This window comes from Mus pahari, chromosome 6 (assembly GCF_900095145.1).
Source record: "Mus pahari chromosome 6, PAHARI_EIJ_v1.1, whole genome shotgun sequence".
Classification (NCBI taxonomy): Eukaryota; Metazoa; Chordata; class Mammalia; order Rodentia; family Muridae; genus Mus; species Mus pahari.
In genome coordinates this window covers 28,984,054-28,996,338 of record NC_034595.1, presented here as the reverse complement: position 1 = coordinate 28,996,338, position 12,285 = coordinate 28,984,054, and the positions used below count along the sequence as shown (strand labels likewise).

Below are 12,285 nucleotides of genomic sequence, written 5' to 3'. Positions count from 1 at the left end.
TTTTTTTTTCGAGACAGGGTTTTTCTGTATAGCTCTGGCCATCCTGGAACTCACTTTGTAGACCAAGCTGGCCTTGAACTCAGAAATCCACCTGCCTGTGCCTCCTGAGTGCTGGGATTAAAGGCATGTGCCACCACGCCTAGCTCCCTTCAAGTTTTTAATTGATGAAAATTTTAAAAACTACTCCTAAAACATTCTAAAAGATACGTCTTTTTTTTTTTTTTTTTTTTGACTCCTAATTTTATTGTTCAATTTCTTTTTCTACTAAAAGTAGTCTTCGGTGGCTGGGAAGCTTGGCCTCCCAACACCAGAGTCAGTTGGAGCTGGTTTTTTGTTGAAAGGAGTGGGTGGGTGATACGTCTTGCAAATAAATCATTGGAAAAATTAAAACAGAACCTTTTGATTTTGAAGATTATGAGTGGGTTACAAATGTTTGCTTTACATTGATTAGAAATACACAGAGATTAAAACTCTGTGTGCTCTTGTAGGTTGGGGAATGGCTGGCTTGCAATGCTGTGCCTTGAGAGAAAGACGATTTTCTTACTTCTGCTCTGTGTATTTTGACAATGGTAACAAATAGCAGACCCCTCATGGCCTTAGAGTAGACATATATTTGAGTGCCTGCACTGTAATCTTCCTCTAGATTCGTGAAAGTTAGGCATTTTGGTGGGCAGTCGTCACTGAAGGAAATCATACACCACTTTTGTAACTATCCTTAGGTGCGGTTTTAGCGTAAAGACAACCAGGAGGTGAGGGGTTTGTTTGTTCATTGTCTGTCACTGTCTACTTCTCTTGACACAAAGGAGACTGGACTAATATTAGTAATGTTACCCCTGAGCTGAAAGAAGCTTATAATTCTGTGTGGTCACAGTGGGAACTCAGATGGTATAAAGCTCAGACTGATATAGGTGAGCTTTTCTGTGTAAGTATTAGATTTAAACATGTAAAAATCCTTTAAGTCAGAATGCTTGTAGATTTTTATTTACTCTAAGTACTTTCAAAATTTGTTTGATTTCTCCAAATAGCAATTGTTTAGCCACCCAGAATGCCATGTTAATATATAGCATTTGCCCAAAATAAGATAGTCAAGTCATTACGTTGACATTGCATGTAATAAATGCTTCTCAATTTTTCTAATTGTTATGAAAACAAGTTTAAAAGAAAAAAAAAGCATGGATTTTTCCATTTGTTGTACTGTAATGAGAAAGAATGTAGTTGTAAATTGGTTTTTGATTTTCCTCCTCAAAAGATTTATTTGTATCAAAATGGTCTGCACATTTTAATCAGAGTTATTTATTCATCTTTTCACTATATTTTAATTATATTTCAATTTTGGGAGCAGATTTAAAAAATAATTAGTATGGAGGTTTCTCGAATGATGTATTTAAGAATGTGTTTTCTGTGCTCCTCACTGACACTATTTATGTACATCAATTAAAATATATTCAGCATATGAATTATTTTATGTGCTGTATGGGTGTCTTTCTGGACAGAAGGTCCTATTCTTGTTTGTATCCCACAGTGGGGTTTTCAGCAGTGAGAAATACAGTAAAGTAGGAAGCTTACCTGTGTTTTCTTTTAATTGGCATCTGATACTCATATGTTTATGGGGTATAAAATTATATTTTGATATATTGGAATAGTATTTAATGATAAAGTTAGGATGATTAGCATTTCTACTGTCGTAGTCACTTTATTCTAACAATAGCTTCATCTGTCCTTCTAGCTGTACTGAAATATACAATGGATTATAGTGAGGCATAGTCACCATACTCTGTTGTATACTCTGTTGTATACTCATATTCTTCCTCTGTAACTTTTTTTTTGTGTTTGTGTAAGCAGCCTTTCTCTCTCATGGTGAAGCGATAATTGTCCTGTTGCTGGCTTATTGTATTTAACATGAATAACTTTCACCTCATCGCTGCTGACATGAATAAGAGAATAAGAGGATTTTATTCTTTTTATATTTAAGTAATATTCCATTCTGTCTCTATACTATATTCAATACTGGGCATATTCAACTGATTGTATATCTTGATTTCCAATACTGCTGCAATAAATGTGGGTGTGCAGATTTCTGTTATAAACTGGTGTCTTTCCATGGGATATATCCTTGAAGTGTTATAGCTGGATTATGTAGTAGTTCCATCTATATACTTTTGATTTTTAAGCTTCATTAAAATGCCGGGTTCATTTCACAGGCATATTTATGTTTTATTATGGCTGACTATCACAGTTTCTCTGTCCTTGCATAATATTCTAAACATATTTAAAACCAAACAAAGGATTAATTTCCATCTTTAAGAACTAATCAGATAATTTAAAGAACATGCTGTTGGCAGACAGACCTGGGCAATGTTCATGAAATACAAGAAGTTTATACTTTGTATCATTTAAAGGGCAGCCAGATCACAACTGTTACAGAAATACAGATAGATGGGCAATTTCACCAACTATTTAAAGAAGATTTAAGAGACTTCCCCAGTACCATTGGCTTTTTTTTGGTCTGCTCAGCAGTCATCAGGATGCAGTTCTTCACATTAAGTGATGCGCTTGCCTTCCACTCTGGGATGTGAAGTGTCTTTTTCATTCATCACTTGCATTTTCTCTTTAATGTCTTCTATAGAACTGGGCCACTATATGTTTTAGGAGATTTTCTTTGCCTTTTGAACGAATATTCAGCTTTTCATCTTGATGGTGGTGTTTTGGATTCTTTTCTGTTTCTTTTTTTTTTCTTTTACAGTTTTTATCTGGAATATCTTCTATGGATTTATTAGCTGGAGCTGTGAATAATATGTGATTTTACTTATTCTAAATCATCAAAATCAATGTTATTTTCTCCTGGCTTCCCTCCACCTCCTCCTCCTTCCACTCCACTTTCCCCTCCTTCCCCCTCCTCCTCTTCTTCTTGTTCTTCACCACTGTCATCATCATCATTATAATCATCTTGTAGTTCTGTTTTATTCTATGGAGCCTTGGTACTATTGCTTCTAGGGTAGATGGTTTTGCAGGTAACTTATGACTTTTGAGTGTTCTTCTTCTCAGTATTCTGGTGGTAATTCTTCCTGCATAATCGCTAGGTTCTGTGCAATAATATGCAAATCTTTAAGCCATGCTTCAGTCTTATGACTACTGGTAATTTCATTTCAAAATCCCAGGGAAAACAGTTGTCTGTGAAGACATTTTCAAAGTTATCAGTACTACTCCAAAGATAGCCTTTGCAATCCCTAGCCTCTGCCTCAGTGGCATCCAGTTCATCTTTTGCAACATTGGCTATTTAATAATAGGTATAATAGTGGCTTTTGATCATCATTTTATCATCCTTAAAGTGATCATCTGTGTTTTGCTTTTAGTTTATAAGCAAAAAGATTGTTCATTAAACCTTGTTCATGACCACTGAATCTCCTGTCGGATGCTGGCACACATCTCAGTAAGAGGCAAGCCAAATTGTGTTCCCTAATGATGATACTCCTCTTGTCACTCTTTTGTTTGTGTTCAGATGTCTTTGGAGAAATCCCTCTTCAGATCATTTCTCATTTGCTTTAGTTATGGTTCACTAAAGAAGCTGACCTGATAGAATGAGGAAAATAAAAATCATGGTGTTTGTGTGTGTGTGTGTGTGTGTGTGTGCATGTTTGAGTTGATTCCAGATGTAGTCAAGCTGACAACCAAGATTAGTCATAACACCCTTTTTTCTTTTATTGAAAATAACTTTATTTTTTTTCAGAATGTATGTAGTTTCTCCACCCTCTAGTCCTTCCAGTTCCTCTCCACTTCCCCTCACATCTTGAACCAATCCATCGCTATCTTGCCTTAGAAAACAAATAGACTTTTAGATAGATAGATAGATAGATAGATAAATAGATAGATAGATAGATAGATAGATAGATAGATAGATAGATAGATAGATAGATAGATAGAATAAAACCTAATACATTGGAATGAGACAAAACAAATAAGAGTCCAAAAAACACACAGGAACCTGATACAGACACAGAAGCACACTTTTTCAGATACATAAAAATCCCATTCCACTAAAATGTGCAAAGGACCTGTAGTGTAAAAAAGAAAGAAATTGTGTATAAGTAAAATAAAAACAGAAACGTAAGATAAAATTTAAAAAGCACTGCCATGAAATTATGAGACAAGGAGCCTCCAGTGATGCTGATGCGGTCATTTTCTGTTGGCATCTACTGTTACATGCACCTTTCAGAATCTTTTGTATTCCCAGTGAGACAGCCTTGGATAATGCTAAATTTTTCTCTGGAAATGTCTATCAAATGGAGATTGCATCTGGGTTAGGGATGGGGGCATGTATCTACTTCTTCTTTGAGCTATAAGTCTTTGCCTTAAAGACCTGAGCAAACCTGTGTGCCTTCTCAATTTCTGTTAGTTCATATGTGTGTCAATCCTGATGAAATAGACATAGCTTGTTTCCTTGATGCTTTCCTTCATCCTTACTGGTATTCTTTCCAACTCCTTTTTGACAGTGTTCCCTGAACCTTTAGGGCTGAGTGCTCCAAAGTTTCTCATTTCATGCATATATAGAAGCTGTAGGTCTCTGTATTTGTTTCCATCTGCTATAGGAGAAAGCTTCTGTGATCATGGGTGAACAAGGCACTGGCTTACGAGTATGGGAGAAATGTCTTTTTGTTGCCTCATTTTTGTTTAAGAACAGAAGTATTTGGTTTTACCCTAGGTCCCAAGGCTATCTAATCTTGGGTTCTTGGTCACCCAAGCAATGTTTGGTGTAGGTTTTATCTTGTGGAGTGGGCATTAAGTCAATCAGATATTGGCTGGTTACTCCCTCAGTTGTTGGGCAGATATTACCCTGGCCCATTTTGCGGGAAGAAGAGGATTGTAGGTCAAAGAACATCATTTTCAAATATTTTTAAAAGATCATTTAAAAATAATTTTAATATACTTTTAATATTGCTAAGTTATTTTAAATTTTGAATTTTTTGTGTTCTTATTATTGTGTTGTTTGAGGTTTTTCTATCTCCTTAGTGTTAACCCATCGATTTTGCAACTTGATCTAAAACCTCCTTGACTGTGACAAGGCTCTCTTCTCATCTATGGCCACTTCTATTGCTTTCAAAGTTTTTTGTTTACCTTTGTCCTTTATTGATTGTGAGATTTTGTACACATATAGACTTATATACATATATACATACATATGGAAGCTTTTATATATGATATATATAGCTAGAAAGAGGGATACAGTTTCATTCTTTTGAATATTGCAGAACTTTCACACAATGTTTTATTTCAACAATCATAGAAATAATTAGATGAAAATAAAGCTGTGTAGGTGTGTATGTGAATGTACACAGTACACAAATAAGAAATGAATGATCTAAATGTTAAATTGATTCCTTCAAAAGTGCAACCTTATAGCTCCTATCATAGGGTCCCGAGAATGAAAGAACTCAGAAATTGTATCATATTGTTTCAGATAGGACTGAAAACACTTTTCTATGCTTTAATTGTATTTCTCATTGCTGGACATGGTGTTCACTAGGATAACTGCATATATATGAGGTTGTTTAATTAATGTAAATAAATGCAAACAAAACCTGCTCTACTCGCCATGCTTCAAACAATGGATTATTACAGTGTAGTAACATTTCCATGGTGCAGGAAGGTCTGTTGGGCAGAGCTGGATGCTTTTGTAGTTTATCAAGATAAATAGTTCAGGGGTCTGTCGTCTCTTAGAAAAATCAATACGAGGTATAGGTTTTGAGTCCTTTCATTTCCTTTCGCTGTGCTGTGTATAGTAGGACGTAGAGAATTTGTATGGTTCACAGAGAAGCCTCTGTTGGCACTGCAGTAGATACTCCACTTCTGCCCGAATGGATATGCTTTTGTCTCTTTCAAACTGAAGCTGCCTGGTAACTTATCCTTTGTACAAATGGCTCCTTCTCTTAAATAATTGGAAACCATTTCCAGTTGATTTATGGAAGTCTAGTTAAAGAGGTTGATGAGAGCTGTCACAGTCAGTGAGGACTCTCCTTGCAACTGACTGGATTTCTATAGGCATGTCTGCCCAGGTTAAATCTTATTCGGAAATTACTGTTTCTACTGTGTAAGCTTACAATGATGTGTTTTGAAACAGAAGGGGCCAAATGCTTAAACAGTGATACATAGTTTTCTCATGCTAATAACAGTGACTTTAAAGTCCTTGAGGAGATTATGTTCTACTGGATGGTTAATTCTTTTCTGTTCTTACCCTGTTTTCAGTTTAATGGTTGTGTATTCTTGTGTTAGTCGGCTTGCCATTACTGTAACAAATACCCAAGATACAATCAGCTTGAAGGATAGAGTGGCCTATTTTGGCTCACGATTTTAAGTGTGGTTAGGCCATAAATGATTGATTCTGATGCTTTAGGAATATAGTGCCTTAGTGTATCATGGTGGCAGCACATGGCAGAGGAAATTCGTTTTGTTGACTGAGACACTGAGACACAAAAAGAGGAAGGGGAAGGATTAGTCCTCAGTATTCATGCTAAGCCCTGCCCACTCTGACCAGAAGATGTCACATAGGCCCCAAGCTTCTATGATTCTAGTTGTTCCCATTAAGGCCACAAACTGGGGACTAAGCCACTAAGCCACGCCCCTTGGGAGACATATTTTCAGACCACAACTGTTTATTATATTCTCTGGGGTGATTAATATAATTTAAAATGATTTGAATTATGAAGCCAGAGGTTTTAAATGACGTACTTCAGTTCATGGTAATTCCTGTCCTTTTTTCCAGGCAGGTCTCCCTATATTTAGCTTATAGCACATCACTCTCTCTCTCTTTTTTTTTTTTTTTTTTTTGGTTTTTCGAGACAGGGTTTCTCTGTATAGACCTAGCTGTCCTGGAACTCACTTTGTAGACCAGGCTAGCCTCAAACTCAGAAATCCACCTGCCTCTGCCTCCCGAGTGCTGGGATTAAAGGCATGCGCCACCACGCCCAGCTCAGCACATCACTCTCTTGAGCCCTTTCTTGGCTATGTCCTGGAAGTTACTGAACATTTCCTTGCTCATGAGAGTGACAAGAAGTTCCACAACTGAAAACCAGCCATTCCTACTTTTTTTTTAAAAAAAGAAACGCTGCATTTTACACAATCTACATAAACGATTTTAACACTATGGAAATCTGGAGAAAGTTTAGTACTGAATTTAGTTGAAATATTAATATATTTATTGTAGCAAATGTCCCTCATTTAAGGAAAAGAGTTAGATCCCACTCCTGTGATTCTCAAGTACCATTCTGTCTGTCCCATCTGGAAAGGTCCCCACCACCCAGGTGCATACTTCCAGTTTAATGTACTGGTGACTTGAAATCTTTCATAAGAACTCTGTGGCATGGGAAATAAACACGTGTTTAAAATATTTCAAAGTTTTACCTATGTGAGTTTGATTTGTATGTCTTTGTTAATGAGTGCCACAAGGTGTAAGAAGGCAGTTTGTCTCTTCCGATGTCCTAAAACACAGATCATCTTCTGCCTTGCCTCCTTTTTTCTACCCCAAAAGGCTAAAGGCAAACACCATCATTCTTTTTGTTTTAAATAGCTCCCTAAAAACTCATTTCCCATCTTTGTATTGCAATATCAATTTCATTGTACCGATAACATCCGGCACTTCCTTTTCAGTGGTGTTTATGGAGTGAACCTCTGGTATATGTATTTTTACACACTTCTGATTACTTCCTTGAGGAACTGGCCGAGGGCATAGCCTATTTAAGTGTAAATGTGTCTTTTCATGTTAGCGTTCATTTTTAGAGAGTGAAATCCTGTCACCGACCCAAGCAGGAGGGAACATTTGCAGACTTATTTAGAAAAATTGGGTCTTAATACACTTTAGCTGAGTGCATGGAGAAGGGAGAGGACTCTTCCCTGAGCAAGCTTCCGTGGGTTTCTGATGCTGTGATGGCTCAGAGTCGCTGTGTAGCAGTTGGCTCTGATATGCTTGCCCAGACACAAATTGAATCCGACAGGACTGATGTCTCCTGGACTTTGCTGCCATCTGAAATGCTGGCGTGAGAAAGAGGCGGAGGCAGGGGGAGGAGAGAGGGCGAGGAGAGCTGATTCCTTTAGCTCTTTTCCTCTGAAGCTCTGCGATTTCCAACAGCTGATAGCTGTGAACTGCTTGATAAGCTGTTTTCCAGATGAGATTGATAACCAATCACTGTTCTGGAACAGCTGGCTAGCTTTCGGATTCAAGATGTGTTTCAGTGTTCAGCTTCACTTCTTCATGCCACAAATCTGTCTAAAAACAAACAAACAAACCAAAGAAGGGCCTAGAGAGTAGAATGGTAATTAGGGAGTGACTCTGCTCTTCCCTTTTGCTGTATCTTTCCTCCATCCAAACAAACTATTCTTGCATATTAGTGAAAACCCAGTTTTCTTAATAATGAGGTTATTTTAATTTTCAAATTCAGTGTGGAAAAACACAAAGTGTATATAACAGCTACGTTATTTTTCCCTTGAGATCCACTTATTTTATGGTGTAAGGTTGTTTATGCATATCTCTGCTGTATCCTGTCAAGAGTTTCACGTGTTTCAGACATTGAGGGAAATGAAAATAAAAGGTGTACAGTTTCATTTTGCAAACGAATCCTGTTGGTCTTAAGTTCTCATCACTGAGACAGGGGAGGCAAGGTTCTGTAAGCACAATTATACATCACTTTGAGAATCACATACCAGATTATTTCTTAGAGCCTGTGATCACTTCATTCCCTCCCATTACTCTTCCACTGCTGTGGCCACCAACTCATTATTTAGGGTGAAAGAGCTTTAAGAGAATTTCATTTATTATTGTATTTGTGTGTGTGTGTTTGTGTGTGCACATGTGCACGCTCATACACATGTATAACATGTATGACATGTATGACATTTTTCATACATGACATGATACATGTAGAGGTCAGGGACAACTTCTAAATGTTGGTTTCCTCTTTCTTCTATGGGTTCTGGAGATTAAACTCAGGATATCAGTTCTGTGAAGCAGGCACTTTTACTCCATGTGTCATCTTGCCAGACAGACCATCACCTTTGAGTTTTGTATTATGTCTCACCTGGAACTTAGTGGCATTCTGCATTCTTCCTGATGCAGCTGTCAGTGAATTTCCCCAAAGCCTAGTTTTCTATTTTTCCTCTGCTCTTAAACACTATAGAGCTTGTTTTTGAGCTGGCTGGGTAAAGATCACTAGACATAGACTGATAGCCAAGAATCTCTTTGTGTTCCCTTTTGTATCATCTTCTGTTCTCCTGACAGTTACCTCATTCTAACCCTGTGGCCCTCACAAACCGTGTGAATCCCAAACCAGAAGGGCATCCACACTTCCCAGAAATGAGGAACACAAAGTTCTAGCAAATATGAGCAAGCTTCACAAGTGTAGCCTGTTGTGGTGCCTAGTTTTCTGTTTTCACAAGCCTACAACCCCTACTTCAGCACACCAGCATCTTACTTTTATCAACGCTCTCCACGAAGTTCAGGGGAATACCTGTTTCTCATCCTGTTAAAATCCTGCTCATGTATGCTCGAGGCTTCCCTACACCGCATCGCAGTAGACAACCATCTCTAACTCCAGTCTCAGAGAATTGGACCTGTGCTTTTGACCTCTATGGGGACCAGGCATAAATGTGGTTAGCAGTCATGGTACATACATGGCTGACGCGCGCACACACACACACAAAACATCCTTATAAGCCTTCCTTTATTCTGTCATTAATAGATGGACAGACTTGTATTAGGCATTTCTTAAGGCTCTGATGTGCCATTTTCCATGATGCAGATTTTTGTATGAAGTGCCTTCCCCCACCCCCACCCCGAGAATATAGTGGCCAAATGATGGCATAGAAATTAGTTCCTGATAATTGATGGTAGGTGGCCTGGCAGCAAGAATGCTAGAAACCCTCCATTTTACAATGCAAGTTATTTCCCAATACAAAGACATGAAGTCTCCAGTGTTTGTTGTGTTTTTACAATAGAGCCTGTCTTTCTAAGTTGTGGTAGGGCATGGGGAAATCGTGAGAAATCTAAATGTCCCTGTGTTTTCTCCTTTTCTTGTCCCTCCCTTCACAGGCTCTAAAAGGGTTCCAGCTGAAGTTTCTGAGCGGAGCAGTCACTGTGGCTCCCTAGGCCGAGTTTCCAAGCTGCTGGTTCATGCCGTTGACAAACTACAGGATGGTGCCCGTGGCCAGGCCGCTGTCGCTGCTCCTCGCCTTCTTCCTCTGCGCCTGTGCTGAGAGTAAGCCATCCTGCCCTTCTCTAGGGAGCTGTGGCCATAATGAGTGGTTTTGTTTGCAGTTGGCACCAGGCTCAGGGCTCTGAATATATTTCCTTGGGAAGTATATCCTGAAACACTGTGGGATCCTCCTTGGCTTCTTGCCAGCCTTTGAAAGAGATTATTGATGTGTCTCTTCCACTACCTCCTCTTCTGTGTAATGCCTCTTTGCTTGTGTGTCTAACTGCTCCTACTGCTTATTTCTATTTTTATATATTTTTTCATACTTCCTGCCAGCCTTGTGACAAAGATAAAACAAAACCAACAATATCACTTAAACTGTGGCTGACCAATTGGTAGTGTTAATATGTAAACACTGTCGAGACCCAATAGAGATTTCTCTAGTTGTATGGATATTTCTATGTTTAGAGAAATGCACAATGTCACATTGAGCCCAATTAAACTTGCAAGGCCCTTGTAGCTGTCACAGCAGCTGTTCTTATGTACTGTTTCCGACAGCTGTCGTGGAGTGCAATATTCAAACAAATCAAGCAGAACTGACAACTTTGTGGCTGGGTGAAGGGCCTGGAAGTGGGAAAAGAATTCTATGCAAGGCAGACACTAAAGTTGCAGCATCTGGACTTGATTTATGAAACTGGGATTGTGGTCAAATAGCTTGCCACCTAATGAGATGATCACATCTTCTTCGTAACTAGTGATCACTAGTTCTACACTGTTTACATCTGTTTCTTTCCTTATGTATTCTATAAGGAAATACACATTCACAAGACAATAGTGCCCGTCCATCCCTGACTTGTACTGCCATGTCTATTTCTTCAGGAGTGTTGTAGTTCATATGTGATTCTGTCCTTCTCTTGGGGAGTCCCCTGGTGTGATTAACATGTATAACATCTGCAGTCATTAGCCTTTCCTTCCACTGGCTATCCCAGAGAGATTAAATTTGATTCATGTTAAGGATATCTCAAAGACAAAGATCCTATGTCATCTTAGCACTTTCTTATTAATTGTGTCTTGACAAGAATTCCCTCACTAACAGCCAAGTGCTTCATTTAAATGGGGATCTATTTTCTAAAGGAATCTTTCAGGGAGGAAAAAAATAATATTATTAATTGAATGCATGTGGAGTATGCATGTTCTAAGCACAACATTCTGTGGTTAAATATATATATATATATATATATATATATATATATATATATATTCGACTAATTAGCACTTGGGAGTATTGGTTTAAGGTTAAGCCAAGGAATTTCTAATACCATGCCAGGAAATAATTAATTGGGGAAAAGATCCAAATGTAAGGCATTGTTATTTTAAAGGTATTTATGTCAAAACTTATTTCAAAAATATAAATTTACTTTATTGGAAAGCAATTGAATGTATAACTTTGTGAATTCTGTTTTGGCCCAAGTCCAGAAGTAACTGTTTTCACCATTGTTCATTTTTGGCAAAAGCGTATTAAGACCCTAGGAAACCACTTAAATGTAAAATCAGAACTGTGTGTTTTTCTGAACCTTACTAGTTACATATCTGAGAAAATCATGCTTGCAGACAGAAAAATCCTCTTCTTTGGAGAAGCTAAGGTTTTGCTTAATGCTGTGGTGGAAAGGGGCAGACAGATGTCAAGAATTGAGGAACAGGCATTGCTGAGATTACATTTCTCTGCCTCAGATGGCATTTCTCTCCTACCTCTCCTGTCTACATCCTTCTTTTTCTCCTTTCTATGCTTTACAACACATCTTATATGACTGTCTCACTTTGCCTCTGATTGCTCTGATAGAACACTCATCCCATGCCACTTGGAGAAGAAAGGGTTTATCTTATCTCATAAGGTGTAGTCCATCCTGGAGGAAAGTAAGGGCAGAGAAGCAAAGCAAGAACCTGGAGGCAGGAACTGAAGAAGAGACCCTTGTGGAGTTTTGCATACAAGCTTGATGTCCATGGGTTACTAGCTTGCTTTTTTAAAAAAAATTTATTTATTTATTTATTTATTATTTTCTTTATTTACATTTCAAATGCTATCCCGAAAGTTCCCTATACCCCCCCC

General features: G+C 38.1%; 1 protein-coding gene across 50 annotated transcripts in view; it reads left to right on the top strand.

The window, feature by feature from the left end:
- Ptprd (protein tyrosine phosphatase receptor type D) overlaps positions 1 to 12,285 on the top strand; it is a 2,152,432-nt gene that overhangs the window by 1,770,305 nt on the left and 369,842 nt on the right. For all 50 annotated transcript variants that reach the window (XM_029539561.1, XM_029539552.1, XM_029539551.1 and 47 more), the window contains one exon: positions 10,076 to 10,241. In XM_029539561.1, coding sequence (XP_029395421.1) covers positions 10,157 to 10,241 — 85 coding nt within the window. In that variant the 5' untranslated portion in view covers positions 10,076 to 10,156. The remainder of the gene's footprint in view (positions 1 to 10,075; positions 10,242 to 12,285) is intronic.